At 46.7% G+C, this 22654-nt stretch overlaps 1 protein-coding gene across 1 annotated transcript in view; it reads right to left on the bottom strand.

Moving 5' to 3' along the window:
* The window catches only part of LOC126203560 (sorting and assembly machinery component 50 homolog B), a 113474-nt gene that overhangs the window by 67519 nt on the left and 23301 nt on the right, over positions 1–22654 (bottom strand). The window contains exon 4 of the mRNA XM_049937884.1: positions 22233–22451. Within this exon, the coding sequence (XP_049793841.1) occupies positions 22233–22451 (219 nt within the window). The remainder of the gene's footprint in view (positions 1–22232; positions 22452–22654) is intronic.

The following is a 22654-nucleotide window of genomic DNA, read 5'->3' as shown; positions in this document are numbered from 1 at the left end:
AACACTGTTGTGTTTAGGCAAAAGAAGCAAATTTTAACATGACAATACGAAAGGTGTAGGTGTAACTTAAAACCCACCACTGGAGACACTTCTCAAAGCGAGACAAACAAATGAATGAATAAATAAATAATACATAAGGATAATATAAAATAAAACAAAGTAGGTAATGTACTGTCTTTTTCTTATCCTCTCCACTCACAGCAATTCCGTAAACTTTTTCATTCCAATCTCTTGACAAATTGAAGGTATAACCTATTTTCATCTTGAGCAGTTACAAGTGGCTCATTAAAGCAAACAACTGTGTTTCTTAACAGAACTAGAGGTATACTCCTTTTCTGAATTAGAATAGTTGATTGGGAGGAGAGTAAGGGAAGGCACCAAACAACGAGGTCATCAGTCCTGCGATCCTAAGTGGTAACACCTATGGGAGGAGGGACACCAACAGAACAATCCAGTCAGTGGGAATGAAAAACAGCAAACAAAGAGACAGAAGGAATGTCTGAACAGCAGGAAGAGTAAGGAACAGGAGTGGTTGGTGGCAGATAAGGAGGGGCGAGAACAGGGGGCCCCAAAATGCGCTATGTGCGACAGGGCACTGGCACTGCTGCCAACCCATCCCGGTCCTCATGTCATACCATTGTCATGACACAAAGAGGACAACAGGGGAAGAAGATAAGAAAAGGGGAAACAAAATGGCACAAAAGACGAGACAAAACATAAGTAAAAGTTGGGGGAAGGGCTGGCCGGTGTGGAGGCAATGCCAAAGGCCAACCAACCAATGTCGATGCTAACCGAAGGACACTCAAGTTCAGAAGGAAATTCATATGCTTCATTCTGGAATTACAAACCACTTTTAGGAAGAAGACTGAAGGCAGACATAACCGTATGAGGGTCACCCGTTAACACCCACTAAGGAGGGTGGGAGGGCATTTTTAGCGTGAAAGGTGAAAAGATTGGGGAGGGGAGGGGGGAGGGGGCATTCCAGTAAAATATGGGTCACTGTGACAGGGGACCCCGTAACACCAAAAAAGGGGGGGGGGGGACACTCATTGTAGAGTAAAACACCATGTGTCGACCCAGTATGGTTGATACAAAGAAGGCAGAGGGTGGTCAAGTCCCGCCAGGAGAGGTAGAGGGAAGAATACACAAAGTTCGTCAGACAGGTTGCTGACTCCTCAAGAGTCAGCCCATGACTGAGCAAAAAGGGATTTGACATGAAGCCGGCAAATCGTCCCCTCAAGGGATCACAGAGGTTGAGTTGGGGGTGCGGAGGGGGGGGGGGGGTGTACTAGGCTGCTCCGTCAGCAAACCTGTGATATCCACTTGGCTAGGAACACAAAGAAAATCAACCAACCAAGCAGCACGGTCAAGATTGGTGAGAAGGCTGTGCATGGCAGAGACCGAATGGTGGCAGGCAAAAGCCTAAAGGACGCTCATCGAGTCCAAACATGAGAAAATTCAGGGGAGGGAGCACCATTTAATAAAGTATAGAGCCTGGTAAATGGTCATCAATGAACACCACAAGGTGGTGGTCTGTATCAACAGAAGATGTGAAGGCATATTCCACGTGATCGGCAGGTTTAGAGTAATCAGTGTAAAAAAGCAATAGTATTCCACAATTCCCATAAAAATGGGCAAAAACAATCACAGAACACCATTGGAGTGATAGAGACTTTCAGACTACATGAGAAAGCCATTCAAATCTGGAGCTGAGGAACCAACCAAGAGGATGGGGTGTTCGGGTGAGAATGTGGGGAACAGGACAGAGGAAACATGGAAATCGCAGTGGAGAGAATCGAGATGGAGCCCAAACAATAAACCCACCTGAGGGCAGGCAGGAGGCAAGAGATGTCCTGAAGCTGTGAAAAGAATAGAATAGGAATGGTGAGCAGGGAAACAGTGGACAGCAACAGCATAGGAAACCAAAAGCTGGAACCACCAGGGAAGGGTTCCTGCGTCAAACAAAAGACTATTGACAAGGCTGGTGTGAAATTCACTGGCAGCCAAACAGATATGCCAATGGTGTACAGAGTTCAAGAGGAGCAGTGTGATGCAAACAGCTGAGCCACAAACATGGCAACCACAGTCAAGACAGGACAGGACTAAGGCCCGATAAAGGCACTGATATGAAGCAACCAAGTAAGCTTGTTGTCAAAAAGAATAAATGATTGATTGATTGATTGATTGATTGATTGAGAGGGTTTATGGGACCAAATGGTGAGGTCATCAGTCCCACAATTCCAAAGTTAGTCACAGGAGAAAGAGTGGCCGCTAAAAGTGGAAGGACCCAGTCAGGGGAGTCAAATTATAAAATAAGTTAAAACACACATAGTAAAAGGCATAAAAGGTGAGTCCAAATCTAAAAACTGGAACAAAAAGGGGCAGTCTTTCCATGGGGCAGTGGTCATGGGGTCCCAGACCAAGAAGACATGAAGTGAGATCCCAACTGCAATTACCCTGCCCCTGCTCCTCAAGGAATCGAGAAGACTATACTTACCATCTAGGGTCAAAAGAAAGGGACATTCCACTAATATATGGGTTTCTGTCAGTCTAGCTCCATGATCACATCGTGGGAGTGGTTCATTACGTAGAAGGAAACAATGAGGCTAGTATGACCAATGGGTAGAAGACATAAAACAGTGGACTCCTTCCAAGAGGAGAGGAAGGAAGAGTGCCAAACTGTAGTATCAGCTTCTCTAGCCAAACGGTCAGCCAGTTCATTCCCTGGGATGCCCACGACTTGGGCCCCAGAGAAAGACAACTGAGTAGGTGGCACAGCCAAGGGCAGAGAGAAGCTCATGGATAGCAGAGACCAAAGGGTGGCGAGAATAGCATCAGTTGATAGCCTACAAGCTGCTGATTGAGTCTGAACAAATTAAAACACTGTGGAGGGAGGCCTGAGAAACAAACTGGAGGGCTCTGTGAATGGCTAGAAACTCTGCTGTGAACACACTACATGATCCCAGCAATAAATGGTGTTCTAAACCAGTAGGAGACGTGAAAGTGTATCCCACCTTATCGATTGTCTTAGAACCATCAGTGTAGAAGAGGGTGTCACCCTGGAACTCTGCAAGGATGGCATGCACAAGACACCGGAAAACCATAGGGGTGACAAATCTAATGACCCTGGAACGGATCGGTCCTAATTTGTGGTCTAAGCACCTTCCAAGGGGAGGTATGGGAGAAGACATGGGGTGCATTCCTGTGAGTGGGGATGGAGATCCCGACTGAGGGAAGTGAGACGCATGCCAACCAGCAATCTCACCTGTGGCTGGGTGTTGGGAGGGAGACATCCCTCTTTGGCAAACAGGACAGGGCACACGGGATGGTCAGGGAACTGACGAATGGTGATTGCATAAGAAACCAAGAGTTGGCTCCGTCATATTTGTAAAGGGGGAAATCCTCACTTCTGTGAGGCGACTGTCAATGGGACTAGTGTGAAAGGCACTAATAGCCTGATGCACCCCACAATGGTGAACAGAGTCAAGCAGTTGCAAAGTGGAAGGAGCTGCTGAGACATAAATCTGACTACCATAATCTAGTCTGGACAAGACCAGAGCACGATAAAGGTGGAGAAGAGTGGTATGATCTGCACCCCAAGATGTGTGGGCCAGGAGACTGAGAGCATTACGCTTATGCACGCATGTAGTCTTTAGGTGGCGAATATGGGGCAGCCATGTCAGCTTTTTATCAAAAATAGGGCCCAAGAAATGGGACTGTGCTACAACATCGAGGAACTGGTCGCCTTAATCAAGTTCGGGATCGGGATGTACTGTGGGTTGACAGCAAAAATGCTTAACCCACATTTTGGAGGGAGAAATCTAGAAGACATGGGAGGTGGCCCATGTAGAGGCGCAGCAGACAGTGCCTTGGAGACAGCACTCAGCACATGCTGCAGAGTAGGAGCTGCATCAGATGCAAAAATCTGTTGACGTACAACACTGAGGTAACCAGAGGCCCAACAGATGTTACAAGCCCATTGATGGCTATAAGGAAGAGAGTGACACTTAGAACAGCACCCTGTCGGATACCATTCTCTTGAATCTGAGGGGTGCTGAGTGAAGCGCCAACTCAAACCCAGAAGAGCCAGTGAGATAAAAACTCGCAGGTAAAAATCTGAAAGGGACCACAGAAGCCCCAGTCATGAAGGGCGACTAAAATGTAATGGTGCCAAGTCATGTCGTATGCCTTATGTTGGTCAAAGAAGACCACAACAAGATGCCGGCGGTTAGTAAAAGCCTGTCGGATGACTGTTTACAATCTGAATACATGGTCAGTTGGGGATTGTCCTGCCTGGAAACCACACTGATAAGGGGACAAAAGGCCCGAAGATTTAAGTACCGAACATAATCTGAAGTTAGCCATCCTCTCGAGCAGTTTACAAAGCACATTCATCAGGTGAACTGGGCAGTAGCTGTTGAGAGACATTGGGTTCTTCCCAGACTTAAGGGCAGGGGTAACTATACTGTCTCACGATTGTAACGGAGAAGCACCCGTCGGTCAAACACAGTTGAAGATCTTGAGGGGATGTTGCCTCTGGGGAACATCCAAGTGTTGGATGATCTGGTTGTGGATGGAATTCAGTTCTGGGGCCATGTCTTGTGAAGAAGTAAGAGCCTGCAAGGATTCCCTTTCAGTGAGGGGTCATTATACGGCTCAGCGTGGTGCGCTACGAAACAGAGGGGGGTCTGCTCAACTCTGAGTTTCTGCTGGAGAAAGGTAGCAGGAAAGCAAGAAGAAGCTGTTGCCATCGCAAAGTGCGTCATGAGGTTTTCTGCGAGGACCAATGGATCAGTGCACAGAGCACCTTGGAGGTTAAGACTTTGGACAGTTTGACTGTCGCTGGCGGCCCAGAAGGCTACAGAGCTTGGACCAAACCTGTAATGAAGAGGCACCCATCCCCAGGGAGGAAACAGTGCCTCCAGCATTCCTTTGTACTCTGCTTAAATAAGGTAACGCGCTTTAGTATGGAGACGCTTAAAAGCGAGGTGGTTTGTCAGTGAAGGATGGTGTTTAATCGCTGCAGCGCCCATCAGTGGTCCTGGACAGCGACTGCAACATTCTCTGTCCACCACAGTACCAGCTGATGATGAGGGAGACCTGTGGATAGGGGTACAGCAGTGCCAGCTGCATAAAGAATAGTGCCAGAGACACCTTGCATGATTGCATCAATGGAATTCAAGAGGGAGCTGCTTAAGTACACAGCAGACAATATATAAAGGAAAATTGGCCCTGCAGAATGCCCAACATGGGGGCCTGTCTGCCTGGCAACAGCAGGGGAACGACAGTTTCACTGAGAAGTGGTCACTGTCACAAAGGTCATAATGGGATGACCAATGTAGGGAAGACCACAAGAGCAGGGGAGAAGACTGTGCAATCGATAGCAGATGGCATTGAAGTGGGTACGGGAACCATCACTGAGGGGAGACAAACCGAGATCCGTAATAAACTGGTCAATAAGGAGATTCCTACCAGTTGAAGTGGCACTCCCTCACATTGGGTGGTGGGCACCGAAGTCCCAAAGGAGGAGAAATGGTGGCGGGAGTTGCTGGATTAAGGTAGACAGTTCGACATAAGGAAATGACCTACCTAGAGGGAGGTAGACATTGCAAATAGTGACTGCCAGAGTCATTTGCACTCTAACCCCTATTGCTTCCAGATTGGTATGTAAGGGGATCTAGTCACTAATGATATCGGAGCAAACCAAAGTGCAGACCCAGTCAGACGCTACACCAGGGCAGACACGGTTCTGACAGAAAGCCCGATAACCACGAAATGTTGGAGATTAGATTAGATTAGATTTACTTTCATTCCAATTGATCCGTAGTGAGGAGGTCCTCCAGGATGTAGAACATGTCAGAAAAACAATAATAGATGACAAATATTTACAACTCAAACAAATAAGATAATGTACCATTCCATAGGTCCCAAGTGGAATGATCGTCCTTTTTTTTAATGAACACTATATGAAAGAATCATTTTACAAATACTAATGCACTGAATTTAAAATAAATAAGTTTTTTATTTATTTGTAAGGTAATAAACATGTAATACAACTACTATGATACTTATTAACAATGAACACATTACTGCACTGAAATGGTGCAGAAGTTATATAAAAATCAGTTGGTTCTACTGAGAAAATCATCAATGAAGTAGAAGGAGCTGGCCACCAATAAATCCTTTAGGCTTCTCTTAAACTGAATTTCATTGGTTGTTAAGCTTTTTATGGCTGCTGGCAAGTTATTGAAAATGTGTGTTCCTGAATAATGCACACCTTTTTGTACATGACTAAGTGACTTTAAATCCTTGTGAAGATTATTCTTATTTCTAGTACTGATTCCATGAATTGAGATGTTGGTTTGAAAAAGTGATATTTTTAATGACAAATTTCATTAAGGAATAAATATACTGGGAAGCAGTAGTTAGTATCCCTAGTAACCTACACAGGTTTCTGCAGGATGTTCTTGAGTTCACACCACATATAACTCTTACTGCACGTTTTTGTGCCCGGAAAACTTTATCTTGGCTTGATGAATTACCCCAAAAAATAATCCCATATGACATTATGGAATGAAGGTAAGCATAGTGTGCCAGCTTTTTCCTTTTTATATCCCCTATGTCTGACACAATTCGCATTGCAAATAGAGATTTGTTAACACGCTTCAGCAGTTATGTGGTGTGCTCCTCCCAGTTGAATTTATTGTCAAGCTGTAATCCCAAGAATTTAACACTGTCCACTTCTTCTCTCTGCTTGTCATCACATGTTAGGCATATACTCGTGGGACACCCCTTACAAGTCCTGAACTAAATGTAGTGCGTTTTTTCAAAGTTTAGTGACAAAGAATTGGCAAGGAAACAGTGATTAATGTCCACAAATATTTTATTAGCTGATCTTTCTAAGAGTACAATTGATTTGCTATTTATTGCAATGTTTGTATCATCGACAAACAAAACGAACTTGGCATCTGGTAATGTTACTGATGAAAGGTCACTGATATACACAAGAAAAAGTAAGGGCCCTAAAATGGAACCGTGTGGTACCCCACATGTACTTAGTTCCCAGTTGGATGATGCTTGGCTCAAATGGCTCTGAGCACTATGCGACTTAACTTCTGAGGTCATCAGTCACCTGGAACTGAGAACTAATTAAACCTAACTAACCTAAGGACATCACACACATCCATGCCCGAGGCAGGATTCGAACCTGCGACCGGAGCTGGATGATGCTTGATACATGTCTCTTTCCTAATAACACCCTTTGTTTCCTGCCAGAGATATAAGATTTGAACCATTTTGCAGCATTTCCTGTTACACTGTAATATTCTAATTTACTTAAAAGGATATTGTGATTTACACAGTCAAATGTCTTTGGCAGATCACAAAATATACCAGTAGTCTGCAATTTTTTGTCTAATGAATTAAGCACATTTTCACTGTAAGTGGAGATAGCCTTCTCAATATCAGAACCCTTTAGAAATCTGAACTGTGACTTTGACAGTATGTTATTTGAGATAAGATGGTTATAAAGCCGATTGCACATTACTTTTTCTAAAATTTTTGGGAATGCTGGCAAAAGTGAAATTGGATGGAAATTTGTTGCTATTTCTTTATCTCCCTTCTTAAACAGTGGCTTAACTTCAGCATATTTCAACCGTTCAGGAAATATTCCACTGATAAACAACTGGTTACACAGATAGCTTAATATGTTACTTAACTCAGAATCACATTCTTTAATTAACTTTGTTGATATTTCATCATACACACTAGATGTTTTTGATTTTTAAGATTTTATGATGGACATTATTTCTGCTGGGGTAGTGAGGGTCAAATTTATATTATAGAAGTTACTTGAAATATCTGGTCTGAGCTATTCCATAGCAGCATCTACAGAACCTGACAACCCCATCTTTTCAGTAACAGTTATAAAATGTTTGTTAGAAAGTTCTGCAACACTATACACACCTGTCACCAATGTATCATTTACTCTTAATGCTATTTGTCCCTCTTCATGTCTGGTTCTACTGGTTTCCTCCCTCACTATATCCCATACTGTCTTTATTTTGTTATCTGGTATGACTATCTCTTCCTTGTAATATATTTGCTTTGATGTCTGTATTACAGTCTTTAATATTTTGCAGTATTTCTTGTAATGTGCTATAGCATCAACATCGGAACTGTTTCGGATTGACAGATACAGTTTTCTTTTTGTTTTACAAGATACCCCTATCCCTTGAGTAACCCATGGCTTCTTTGTGGACTCTGCTCTAACCTTGGTAAGTTTGGGGGGAAAACAGTGTTCGAATAAGGTAAGCACTTTATTAGCAAAAATGATATATTTTTCATTCATGCCATGAGCACTGTAAACATCAGTACAGTGAATGTCTCTGAGGAGTGTCCTAAAATAATCCATTTTTGGCTTATTGTTTACTCTCTTGAGCTCAGATTTAACAGATTTTATATCCTGTTCAGTATTAACATTTAACAGAAGGAACTGCACGTCATGGTCTGAGAGGCCATTGACTATTGGTTTCGTAATATAATTTTGTTCATTGGACTTTTCTATAAAGATATTATCAATGGCTGTTTGTGAGCAATTGGCTACCCTAGTGGGGAACTTTACAGTGGGTATTAAGTTGAATGATAGTGTTACCAACTCAAATAAGTTCTTATTGGGAGAGTATTTAAGGAAATCTACATTGAAATCACCAGCAACGAGTATTTCTTTGTTTTTGGTTGTTAAATGGGCCAGTACAGCTTCAAGGTGGTTTACGAACAGATTAAAGTTACCTGCAGGTGCTCTATATACACTTAACACTATGAAGGATTTTTTTGTGAAATTCTACTTCTGTTGCACATGCTTCCATATGCTATTCTAGGCAAAATTTATGACTGTCTATGTTCTTAAATTTATGACAGTTCCTGATGAATGTGGCAACTCTTCCTTTCTCCATTTCTGATCTACAAAAGTGAGATGCTAACCTAAACCATGTAGCACTTAAAAAGTTTTATACCAGTGGTCACATGATGTTCAGAGAGGCAGATTATGTCAGCTGGGTCTGAAGACTCTAATTCATCTATGCAGATAATTAATTACTTCATTAATTTTATTTCTCAGTCCTCCAATATTTTGATGCAATAAAGATAGCTGACATTTCAAATTGACTGAGTTAAAATTGGGTAGAGTTAAAATATCTGCTGACCATTGAAAATTCTTAACCAATAGCTGTTTATGCTGATGAAATAAGCTAGGATTACGTTTTATGGTTTCTTTGTCAAACTGATGGTTTGTCTCAGTCCTAACCTCTTAAAATTTGGTTTCTTTCTGTCCTCGCTACCCTAAAAAAGGGTCTTTTCTGAACCTTATAACCACTGGTATTTTATCACTCATGACAGTGCCTCCTCCCTTTAACTTTCCTGCTATTTTCCCAGCCGTTTACCCTTCCCCTTCCTGTTGAGGTGAAGGCCATGCCTAGTATAACCCCACCTATTGAGAGAATGAACAAGAGCCACACCAATGTGTGACCCTGCACCTGACATAAGCAGCCATTACAACTCCAAATTAACACTCTTGACAGAAGAGTTCAAATGAGGTCGGTCATGGTGCCCAAGAACAGATACAAACTCAACACTAGTATGCTTCGATGCTGATGCAATCTTTGCCAGGTCACACTCTATACTGTACCCAGGATCTCAGTCAAAACTATTACCTGCCCCACCTGCTATAACCACGGTGTCTTCCTTAGTGAAATCTCTGCAAAGTGATCCTAAATCCTCTGTCACCTGCTCCAGACCAGCACTAGGTTTAAAAAAATTGGTGACCTGGTATTCTGATCCTAGTTCATCCTGCAAAAGTAGACCAACACCTCTTCCATGGGAACTACCTAACAACAATACTTTCTTTCTCTTTACTGATTTCCCTACATTCTTACTTTTCAATTTGCTGCTGAAAGTTTGTTGTGCCCTGTCTACACCTGGAACTGCTTGAGGGTCACCAGCTCCTAACTGAAGCAACAGATCAAATCTATTTTCCACATTCACCACAAAGTTGTCAGACAAAGTTCTAGGCATGTTCCTCCTGTAGCCACTTCCCACCTCTCTTTACCCTTCTCCCTCCTTAACCTGTCAAGATCTCCCCTGGCCTTTTCTAACTCAGCCTGAAGGGTGTCAATTTTCCCCTCCTGTTCTAGTATCTTCCCAACTCTACTACAAATCCTACAAAACCACTGATGAGTCTCATTTACTTCCCCTATTCCCGCACCACTACAGTTACCCACATGGAAAAAACCACAGCACCCATCACACCAAAGCCCCGACCTAACAATTCTACGGCAAGTCAAGCACTTTACACTCATGGTAAACGTAATAGTTTATTAAGAATAAGTCAGTTAAATTACAGATAAACACGAAAATATTGTTCCACAAATTTGGCCTATACGTAACTGTGTGTAAACAAAAACATGCAAAGTTTCTGAAACAACAACTTAAACTTTACACTACTTTCCATAAATGCTAGTTAAATAATGAAGAGGTGCGCTACAGTTAAATTGCTTGAGAGAGCAAAGAACAACTAAACGAAATTCTATAGATTTGCTGTGGCAAAACGTAAACAGAAAATATGACTGTACGATCTTTTCGTATTTTCTGCTATATTACGAAAAAAAAAGATGAAACCTTTAATGGTACACTTAAAAGGCACACTAATACACCTATTTACCACGTTTTTAATCAGTAGTAAACTATATGTTTTTATAATCTAAAATGACTTATCTTTACGAGAACACCAAAACTCGCGCTAGTCGCCTGGCCGCCATGGTCATCATGCAAATGCATTTCTTGAAGAACAAGATGGAATGCAGAATAGGAGGAGACAAGATGTTGTATTTCTGAGAGGTGACGATAGTATCTGTTGCAATTCCACTGGATGATTGTGTGGCAAGAGTCCAGGTTAGACATAAAGAAGCTGAGAGGTCATGTCACTCGGTCAACGGTCATCACCAACAAAGATGGGGTGAAATCTATAAATAAGATGGGAGACTCAGGTTGCGAGGGGGAGATGGCACCTCCAGGGGCAGGGGCACTGGAGGGTCTTGTCTTTGGACTTATGTTTCTCCTCCTCCTCCGCCTCCTCCTCCTCCTCCTCCTCCTCTTTCAGAGCTGGAGGAGGGCAGTACACACAGGGAGTACAGTGGCTGCAACCGAAATAAGAGCAGACGACACTGTGGCGCACGATGGTGTGTCTCGTGGCCGAGTGATGGTCAGAGTCTTCCGGACTGAGAGAGACCGTGGAGAGGGTCCCAGAAGGGAGCCCAATCACTGGAAGGTGTCGAAGAAGGGGGGCACTTCTTTGGGCGGGGAGGGGAAGCAGCTCCCGGACGGGAGGTCGTGGGAACTGTAGGCGAGGGGGAGGGGAGAGGGAAACGGGGCTGGGGTAAGGTCGAAGTAGGAGAGGAAAAGGATGTAAAAGATGCAAAAGTAGAAGATAATGACACTGGATGGAGTGTCTCAAACTTTTGGTGAGGCTCCGCATGAGATAGGCGATCTAAGAACTTGTAGTCTTGAATCTTCTTTTCTGTTTTGTAAGCTTGGCAATCCGGTGAGGGAGGGGAGTGGCGGTCGTGACAATTGCCACTCACAGGTGGCGGAACACAGGGGCTTCCCTCATGGAGTGGATGTCCACAGTCACAACACAGAGGGTCCACCATATAGCACGAAGACATATGCCCAAAACGCAAGCACCGAAAGCACCTCATGGATGGTGGGACATATGGCTTCACGTCACACCTGTAGCACATAACCTTGACCTTCTCTGGGAGGGTGTCCCCGTCGAAAGCCAGACTGAAGGTGACAATATCAGTGCGGTTATCTTTGAGACCCTTCTGCACACGTCGAACAAAATGAATGCTGCATTGCTCCAGATTGGCCCAGAATTCCTCATCAGTTTGCAGGATGAGGTCTCTACAAAAAAATCACTCCCTGGACCATATTCAGAGATGGGTCAGAAGTAATAGACACTGGGATATTGCCAAGATGATCACAAGCACAAACAGTTGCAGATTGGGAGGCAGAAGAGGCTTTGATCAACAGGGAGCCCAACCGCATCTAAGAGACTTCACTTCACCAAACTTGTCCTCAATATTCTCCATAAGAAACAATGACTTTGTGGTGGTGAATGTGTCGCCATTCGTTCTAGTACACACGAGGTATTGGGGAAAGTGTTTCATCCCAAGACAGCAAGCCTGGACCTCCTACCATGGTGTACTCAGGGAAGGGAAGGCTGCCGAGTCATACGAAGCAGCATTTTATGATCCTTCACCATTTGGAGTGACAGCTGTTTGAGAATGGCCAGATTTTTGCAGCTTGATATGCTTCATGTGCTAAGCATCCGCCCTTAATACCACCCACTCTGATCAGTGGTTCTACCCATTGGCGGCACCCAGCCATTACTGGGAGTTCCAATGCTCAAAGAAGACAAGCAGCCACTCCTTGGCATACATGGGGAGGAAACAGCTCAGGTATCAATAGTGTGATTCCTTTTTTGTCAGGGGGCTCAGCCAGATGGGTACATAACAGCCCCACCACATGGACTGGCTACATGTGCTGATGACCTATCAGGTTGGAAGTGGGCTACAGTGGAAAAAGGAGAGGGGAAGGAAGGTGGGAGAGGAATCCACACCATATGTGCTAGGAAGGGAGTTCTTCCCCAAATGGCTCACACTAAAAACAGAAAATTTGGAAGTGGAGGTTAAATCTCAAGTGGGGACCTAAACACCAAAAAGGATGAAAGAACTGGCAGAAGGAACAAAATTCCAAACAATGCACGGAATCAGTTGGATAACCTGGTCAATACAAATCAGAACATTGAGAGAGGGGAAGGAGAGGGCAACGGGGAAGGAGTGAGGATAGGGAGGGAGGGCAGGGTGAAGGAAATGTAGCCAGGGAAGGAAGAAATGGCTGCAATAGCTTGGGGCCCCATGTGTGCCATGAATGAACTCACGAAAGAACCGTGAGCCCCAAGGAGGGGAGGAAGGGGGGGGGGGGGGGGGGGTCAGAAATAACAGCTATGAAACGGAACTCGGGGACTAGGTCAGGACTGGGCATCAAGGTAGAGGTCCAGATTGGGATGGACCATAGTACGACAGAAATGCACCACCAGTGATTCAGGGAGAGACAATTGAAAACCATGTGAGAAAAGAAGGACAATCAATATAGAACCATGTGGAATGCCATTCTCCTGCATCTTTGGAGAACTGATAATGATTCCAACTTGAACTCTAAATGGCCAGTGGGACTGGAACTGGTGAATAAACCCTGGGAGGGGGCCCCGAAGACCCCACTCATGGAGTGTAAGTAAAATGTGTTGGTGCTAAGCCATGTCATAGGCTTTACGAAGGAAACAGTGACAAGATGGTTGCCAAACTGTGGTTTCCAATCAAATCAGGTAACTTATCAGAGCTCATCCCTCCTGAAAGCCACAAATGGTCCTGACATTCAAGGGCCGAACAGAGCTGATGAGCCTCCACCTGCTCGAATAACTTCCAGGGGATGTTAGTCAGACTTTTCAGCTGGTAACTACTGAGGGACAACAGAACCTTACTAGGCTTAAGGTAAGAAACGACAAGATAGTCCATCCACTGAGAGGGGAAAATAACTTTGAATCCAAATATGCCTAAACACCTGGAGGAGATATTGTTGTTGCAGAGGATTGAAGTGTCGAAACTATCAGTTTTGGATGGAATCAGGAACATGATCTAAATTTTGGGAAGAGATGGCCAGAAGAAATTCCCATTCAATTAAAGGTTAATTGTAGAATTTTGCCTGACAAGGGGTTAAATGTATGTCGGAAGCATCAACCCATTGTTTCCACAGGAGGAAGGCAGCTTGATAGAAATTTGATGCAGATGTCACAAAATGGGTCACAAGTGTTCTGCAAGAACCAATGAATCCATCCCAAGGCTACTGGGCAGGGCAAGGCCTGGGATGGAAAACGGCCGTTGGCAGCCTTGGAGGGTGCAGAGTATAGCCCACACCTGTAATGAATGGGCAAGGAAAAGCTAGGGAGGAGACAAAGTGTTCACAACACACCCACTTGCTCTGTTTCATAAAGTAACAGACTTTGGTGTGACGGCATTGAAAGGTAAGAAGACAATCAGAAGACTGCTGGCACTCAACACATTGCAAGGCTCGACAGTGATCACCAATAGCAATAGCCGTGCTCCACCACCTGTCGAAGAGCGGACAGTGAATAATTGTATCACACATATCAAGGCCATCTTCATCAACACAACCTGACAATGGGGGTAAACAAGGCCTGGGAGGTATACAGAGGCCAATCAGTGCAAGCCCAGCGGATAACTTGGTCATCAGGAACCTGGCCATTGGGGGCCAGGAAGGGAACAAGTGGTCGCAATCACAGTGGTCACTGTGCGTAGAGCAATATAACGAAGGGAGAAGGCGAGCAGAAGTGAGCAAAAGATCAATGGCAGAGAAGACGCCATAAGCGGCACTAAAATGGGTAGGGAAATCATCATTAAGAATGCACAGGTCATGGTCCACAAGAAACTGGTCTATTAGGAGACCCCTGTTAGATGAGAAAGCACTGCCCCAGAAGGGATGATGGGCATTACAATCCCCACAGAGGAAGGAAGGGAAGGGGGAGTTATTGGAGGAGGGCAGTTAGGGCAGTGGGCATAGGTGGCTCGTCAGGAGGGAGATGAGGGACTGCAAACCGTGGCTCCTGACTAAGTGAACACAGACAGAAATTGCTTCCAATGTGGTACAAAGGAGAATCCAGGTACAAACAACGTCTGTACGGCCCAACATGGAAACGCCACTGGAAGCCCCAAAACAGTCGACCTGGTTCTGACAGAGATCATGGAACCCACAAACGGCTGGTGAGTGAGCAAAAGTAAAATGTGATTCCTGGTGGGTGAACCTGTGGTGTCACCGCCAGACACCACACTTGCTAGGTGGTAGCCTTTAAATCGGCCGTGGTCCATTAGTATACGTCGGACCCGCGTGTCGCCACTGTCAGTAATTGCAGACCGAGCGCCACCACACGGCAGGTCTAGAGAGACGTCCTGGCACTCGCCCCAGTTGTACAGCCGACTTTGCCTGAGATGGATTACTGACAAATACGCTCTCATTTGCCGAGACGATAGTTAGCATAGCCTTCAGCTACATTTGCTACGACCTAGCAAGGTGCCGTATTCAATTGATATTGAGATTCTATTAATGTATTATCAAGAGCGATGTTCTACAAATGTGGATTAAAGTTAAGTATTCCAGAAGCTACGTACTTTTCTTTATAGCATTCATTACGTATCCTGTTTCAGACCTCACGCCAGCCTGCGTGAGTTTAAGCGCGTGCCTTTCGGCTTCCTCTCATTGTGTCTAGGCTGTATTGCATAGACACAACACAACCCAGCTGTAGAATACCAGGAAATAAGAAATTGCAAGTCCAGAAGGTGACAGTGATATCCATTACTTTCCATTGGATAAGCACTGAGGCCTCCAGTCTGGGAGATGCCAAGGAGGGGGTACCCGAGAGGGGGCTGCCCATCAACAGCAGAAACCAGTACAGTGGAACACCTCTTCAGTGGAGTAGGAGAAGCAGTACCCAAAAGGGAGAGTGTGAGAACTGCAGGGGAGGAGGAGAGAACAGGGGGTGGGACTAAGTAAGGAGGAGGGAGGAATGGGAAAGGATGTAACAGAGGAAAAGTTAGATGTCATAGACACAGGGTGAAGATGATCATATTGCTGAAAAGCCACACTGTAGAATTAATAATCTTTTCCCTCTCATAAACTGGGCAACCCGGCGAGCGTAGAGAGTGATGGACATGACACTTAACACACACAGGTAGTGGAACCCAGGGGTTCCCCTCATGGAGTGGGTATTCACATTCCCCACAGAGAGGGTCTGCTGTACAGTGAGCAGACATGTTCCTGAAATGTAAACACCAAAAACATCTCACGGGTGGCGGGACATGTGGCTTCACATCACACCAATATCCATACCCTTGACCTTTTCTGCATGGTTATCTCTATCAAATGCCAGAATCAAAGCACTGGTATTGATGAGATTATTCTTACAGCCTTTCTGAACATGCTGAACAAAATGAACGCTCCGCCTTTTCAGACTGCCCTGAAGTTTCTCATCACTTTACAGGATGAGGTATCTATGTGAAATGACACACTGAACCAAATTCAAAGACAGCTCAGGAGTAATGGGCACTAGGATGTCGTCAACATGGTCACAAGCATGAAGGGCTGCACACTGAGGGGCACAAGAAATTTTAATGAACAAGTGAATCCAATCATATCTTACTCAGATACTCTATTTTGCCGAACCTGTCTTCAATAGTTTCCATGAAACAGAATGGCTTGGGACACCAAAAGTGTCCCCATCAGTCCTGGTGCAGAGCAGGTAGTGGGAAAAGGGTTCCACCACAAGCTGGCAAGCCAGCCCCTCCTCCCAGGAGGTAGCCACAGTGTGCAGGATCATAAGAAGCAGCATTAAAAGATCCATTCCCAATGGAAAGACACCCATAGAAGAAAGGCCAATATTATTTTCATACGCAAAGTGTCTGCCCTGATACCACCCACTCCGATCTCATAGGCTCTCTCTGTGGGTGCCACCCAGACACAGTATGGGCCGTCTCGCATAGCTGTCATTCCTAGGAGTTCCAGTACTCCAGAATGACAAGCAACCACTCCTGGGTGTATACAAGGAGGTAGCAGCTCAGGTATCAGAAGTATAATCCCTGTGTTGTCAGGTGGCTCACCCAAAAGGGTACATAATTTTTGTGACGGCCTTCGTAGCGACAACACTTCGCTGTAGAAACTGCCTACGAAGTCACCGCCACACTTTTAATAGCGGGCCGACCGGTCCGCTGGAACAGTGAACAGAAAGATGAAAACCCAAACACTCGGATTAAATGAAAGTCGGTACTTATCTTTATTAACGACGATACAGAACACAGTGGTGAACATGGTCTACAGAAATCTGTCTAGCTCGAGTCGGTGCGGCTAGGTCAGTGTCGGCTGACGACAAACAACAACTCTGCTGCGATGAACACACAACTGACTAGCAGGTACACAATTCGGTGGCGAGTATACAACTGAGCGGCGAATACAGAACTGTCCTAGCGCTCGCGACTCCAGCGCTTAAGAAGCCAGAAGCCAGCGGTGGCGCGCGCAGACTTGCGGCGATTTCCTGTATCGCTGGCGCTGCTTATGCGGACGGCGTCCGGACTTTGATGCTGCCAACCCTTTTGGCAGCGGGCTCGGTTGGCATTACTGGCTAGGATATAACAATAATGGCCCCACCACACGGACTGGCTACCATGCTGGCTGTATCGATTTATAAGGACAATGGTGTCTTACGAAAGATGGAAGAGGTTGTATGGCCACACGCCAAAGATTCTAAGTAAGGTGTTCTTCCCCAGCCGGCTCATACTATGGAGAGAAAATTTTGAATGGGAGGTCACACCCCAAATGAGGGAGCAAAAATGCCAAAAAGGAGAGGTAAAAAAAAAGCGAGGAACAAAATTGCAAGAGACAGCAGAAACCAGGATAAGTGAGCCAACATAAGGAAGGACACAGAGAGGGGGGAAGGTGGGGGCAAAGGGGAAGGAGAGAGGGTAAGGTGGGGGCAAAGGGGAAGGAGAGAGGGTAAACTAAAATGTGGAGCATTGAAAGTGGGTGGAGAGGGGCAGAGGGGGGGAGAGGGGGGTTTGGGAGAGGGGGGTTTGGGAGAGGGGGGTTTGGGAGAGGGGTGTTTGGGTTAGGTTAGGTTAGTGTTGTTTTAACGTCTCGTCGACAACGAGGTCATTAGAGACTGAGCGCAAGCTCGGATTAGGGAAGGATGGGGAAGGAAATCGGCCGTGCTCTTTCAAAGGAACCATCCCGGCATTTGCCTGAAACGATTTAGGGAAATCACGGAAAACCTAAATGAGGATGGCTGGAGACGGGATTGAACCGTCGTCCTCCCGAATGCGAGTCCAGTGTGCTAACCACTGCGCCACCTCGCTCGGTGAGGGGGTTTGGGGGAGAGTGGGTGGGGAGGTAGAGGGGTGAGAGGGGGCAGAGGGGGAGGGGAGGGGGGAGGGGGACAGGGGGAGGGGAGAGGGGGAGGGGGAGGGGAGAGAGGGGGAGGGGAGAGAGGGGAGAGAGGGGTGAGAGGGGTGAGAGGGGAGAGAGGGGAGAGAGGGGAGAGAGGGGAGAGAGGGGAGAGAGGGGAGAGAGGGGAGAGAGGGGAGAGAGGGGGAGAGAGGGGGTGAGAGGGGGTGAGAGGGGGTGAGAGGGGGTGAGAGGGGGTGAGAGGGGGTGAGAGGGGGTGAGAGGGGGTGAGAGGGGGGGAGAGGGGGGGAGAGGGGGGGAGAGGGGGGAGAGGGGGGGAGAGGGGGGGAGAGGGGGGGAGAGGGGGGGAGAGGGGGGGAGATGGGGGGAGAGGGGGGGAGAGGGGGGGAGAGGGGGGGAGATGGGGGGAGATGGGGGGAGATGGGGGGAGAGGGGGGAGAGGGGGGGAGAGGGGGGGAGAGGGGGAGAGGGGGAGAGCGGGGAGAGCGGGGAGAGCGGGGGAGCGGGGAGAGCGGGGAGAGCGGGGAGAGCGGGGAGAGCGGGGAGAGGGGGGAGAGCGGGGGGAGGGGGAGAGGGGCAGAGGGGGGAGAGGGGCAGAGGGGGAGAGGGGTGAGAGGGGGGAGAGGGGGAGAGGGGGGAGAGGGGGGAGAGGGGTGAGAGGGGTGAGAGGGGTGAGAGGGGTGAGAGGGGTGAGAGGGGTGAGAGGGGTGAGAGGGGTGAGAGGGGTGAGAGGGGGGAGAGGGGTGAGAGGGGGGAGAGGGGGGAGAGGGGGGAGAGGGGGGAGAGGGGGGGAGAGGGGGGGAGAGGGGGGAGAGGGGGGAGAGGGGGGAGAGAGGGGAGAGGGGGGAGAGGGGGGAGAGGGGGAGAGGGGGGAGAGGGGGAGAGGGGGGAGAGGGGGGAGAGGGGGAGAGGGGGGAGAGGGGGGAGAGAGGAGAGGGTGGAGAGGGGTGAGAGGGGTGAGAGGGGTGAGAGGGTGGAGAGGGTGGAGAGGGTGGAGAGGGTGGAGAGGGTGGAGAGGGTGGAGAGGGTGGAGAGGGGGGAGAGGGGGGAGAGGGGGGAGAGGGGGGAGAGGGGGGAGAGGGGGGAGAGGGGGGAGAGGGGGGAGAGGGGGGAGAGGGGGGAGAGGGGGGAGAGGGGGGAGAGGGGGAGAGGGGGGAGAGGGGGGAGAGGGGGGAGAGGGGGGAGAGGGGGAGAGGGGGGAGAGGGGGAGAGGGGGAGAGGGGGGAGAGGGGGGAGAGGGGGAGAGGGGGGAGAGGGGGAGAGGGGGGAGAGGGGGAGAGGGGGGAGAGGGGGAGAGGGGGAGAGGGGGAGAGGGGGGAGAGGGGGGAGAGGGGGAGAGGGGGAGAGGGGGAGAGGGGGAGAGGGGGAGAGGGGGAGAGGGGGAGAGGGGGAGAGGAGAGGGGAAGTTGTTTGAGAATGACCGAGAGCCTCTACGTCTACAGTCACGCAGGGGTAAGTAAAGACATAATACCATTAATTTCTGTGATGCATGCATTTGTACTGTAACCAACTGTAGTTCAGCAAATAAAACTTAGCGGAGTGGTAATGTCCTGAGAAAACACACCCGTCACACCTTTTGTCCTGGCAAAATCAGGATAATTCTTTAATGCTGATTGTAGCACCTTGGCAAATATGACAAGATTTGCTTTTGTTTTCTTTGTCTTGGATTCCTCTTTTTTTTTTCCACTGGCGACAGATTAGGGGTTGAGATGAAGCGAGAATACCTCCACTTTACATTCAATGATCAATTGATCACACTCATTGTATAACCTTGTGTATAGCACTTGGTTGCTTTAAATGTTCACCGTTGGCGGCTATACACGTAACAGAACAATGAGCGGTCACTGCAACTAAATCAGTCAATGATCGCTTCACATGTCGCTGTAATCTTCTGGCGAAGTTCCTATAGCATGTTTGGCTTACATCGATAGACATTATCTTTCACAGTTCCCCACACATAAAAGTCGATAGGTATTAGATCCTGTGGAAGGAACTCAATGGGCCATCTTAATTGTCATCCAGGAAAGCTCTTACGCCTAGGTGGTAGTGTGGTGGCACCCCATCCTGTTGGTAGAAGACCTCATCAGCTCCATAAAGCACACATATACCTGGCAAAATTGATGTGTGTAACATTTCCATGTACACTTCTCCAGTGACAGTAGCATCAAAGAAACAGGGTCCTACTAAGCCCCTAGGTGACAGTCCACACATGAATCCCTGGTAGATTGACCACTTTATCCACATACATGCGGATTTTCCGATGTCCAGTATACAATGTTATGATGATTCATGGTTCCATTTCAAATTGTGCCCATCACTCCACACTACCTTTGACACACATTGTTCATTATCAGTTATCATTTGCCGATACTCTTCACAAAATTGCATTCAGTGATCAGGATCATCATTATTAATCGCGTGCAGTAATTGTGGAATGTAAACTTTCCACTTTGCACTTTCAGAATTCTTTGTATACTTGTACTGCTAACCCCCACTTCATGTGCACATTGCATAGGAGAGTTCTGTGGAGAATTAATAAACATTTCCAACACGAGAGCCAACGAAGGACTTGTGGCTGTGCGCTGTCTTCCTGATCTTCCTTTGTGAATATCACAAATCATTCCATGCAATTCAAACTTGTCAATAATGTGTTTAATTGTTAGGCGGGTTGGTAGTTCTGTTTCAAACTCACACCTCCACTGACACTGCACTTCAACGGCATTATCAAACTTGGAAAACCACTTCACAATACATTTTCGTTACTCGAATGTCAAGTGTGGACCACCCATCTTGTTTTCTCAATACCGAGAAGAAAGTACTAACATCTGTTGAGCCAAAGACCATAGTACAACACACTCTTAACTCAAATTGGATGACAATATCGATATCTCAATAGAGCCTGCCAAAGAATGTATACATTTTTCTGGTGGACTCTGTAGTTCGCTTTCCACTGAAAGGTTCTTCACTTTTTCCTCATCAGCAGCGACGGGAACATTCCGCAACTCAGGCGAAGCCTCACATACCTAATGTGAGGGAAGTGCCTCAGAGGATACAAGCTAATCATCATGTCACTTCAACAGCCAACCACCCCATATGCACATAGCATGCTTCATTAAGGTTGAGAGTTCCCAGCTACCAATACAGGCAAAACACACGACTATCGTGCCCAGCAATGGTCACCGAAGCATACACAGAGCTTATGATTGCAGAGGAGTTTTGAAAGTGGCAAGTCTGCAGCTCTGGGTCCTCAGATTCATTTTGTCCATATTCAGCTATTACTAGATGGGCCCCTGGAGGAATATGAAGAATAGTTGTGTGGTATGACTTATGAATACCACCCCACTGGCATCATTACGTTGGTAATGGAATTACAAGTTTCTGTTTGATGTCGACAGTGGTCATGTGGGATCGTGCGGACCCAATGGTGCATGTCCGCTAAGCTACATTTCCAGAGGCTCTGTACCACGAGGGCCTTTAGCCACCGCAATAGAGGATGGCCAGCAGCAGCAACTCAGCCAACTCGTGCTTGGAGCCACTATGCTACGACTCCTTCATTTGTGCTTCATCCTTGTTGACATCAACAGCTGGTCTATTTATTGTTGCACCGTTTGTATTGAGTCTTCGTAAATTTGAAGAAATACAAGTTACGTAAATCTACCGTTTGCTGTGTTGTCACTAACCATTTCTGCTCCCGTCCAGCTTTCCTACAACAGTTGCTGCACCGCTCTGAAGCCCATCTCTCCTTACCATTGTGCACGTAATTGAACACAAAATATTGGAGGTTAGACTCACTACATGCAAAAGGGAACAGTAGCGCAAAGGCTGGTGTTGCCATGTTTGCCAAGCACTTAATCGTCAAAGGTTCTGAAAACTTTCGTGATTCAATTACTCCTCTGTAGCCTCTTGCTCAAAGATCAATACTAAGAGCACAATATCGCACTCTAGCCCCTATTAGAACATTGCGATGGCAGGCTCCTGCCCGTTTTTAACTGTCTCACCCCATTGGGGTTTGGTATAAAACACATCAGATCAGTTGCTAATCTAACTTATCTTTTGCAAAATACCAACAAGCATTCAATAACCAAACATTCTATCAACATTCAGAATGAATCTCATATTTCAAACAAAGAAACTGATAGATACTGGCATACCTCAAGTCCGTGTGGAGTAGCACCTGGCCCGCTGCTTATGTCGATGTAGATACCGATGTTGCGGAAGCATCCCAGAGCGTCAAGTTTTTCACGAACTTTGTGTGCTCCTAGCAGCACCTGCTGAAAGTCTTGGGCCTTGAACAAGTCCGACACAGTCTCCACCACTATGTCATCTTTTGTCCGATTTAATCCATCGACATGTATTTTGTCCACTCGAGCCTATATTGATAATAAGTAAAAGCATTAATTACATCTGATACAAACTAAAGACTTAAAAAACAACTGTTACAAAAAAAACTGACTGGACCTTATTTAGTGATGATAATCAGTGTGGCACTAGCAATACAGACAAGGATGCAGTCTATAATGGCAGCAGTGGCCTGGTGAAGACAGTACTTTAAGACTCGCAGCACTGATGAATC

This window comes from Schistocerca nitens, chromosome 9 (assembly GCF_023898315.1).
Source record: "Schistocerca nitens isolate TAMUIC-IGC-003100 chromosome 9, iqSchNite1.1, whole genome shotgun sequence".
Classification (NCBI taxonomy): domain Eukaryota; kingdom Metazoa; phylum Arthropoda; class Insecta; order Orthoptera; family Acrididae; genus Schistocerca; species Schistocerca nitens.
Note: the sequence above shows the minus strand (reverse complement) of the source record. Positions and strands in the feature narration are given on the sequence as shown.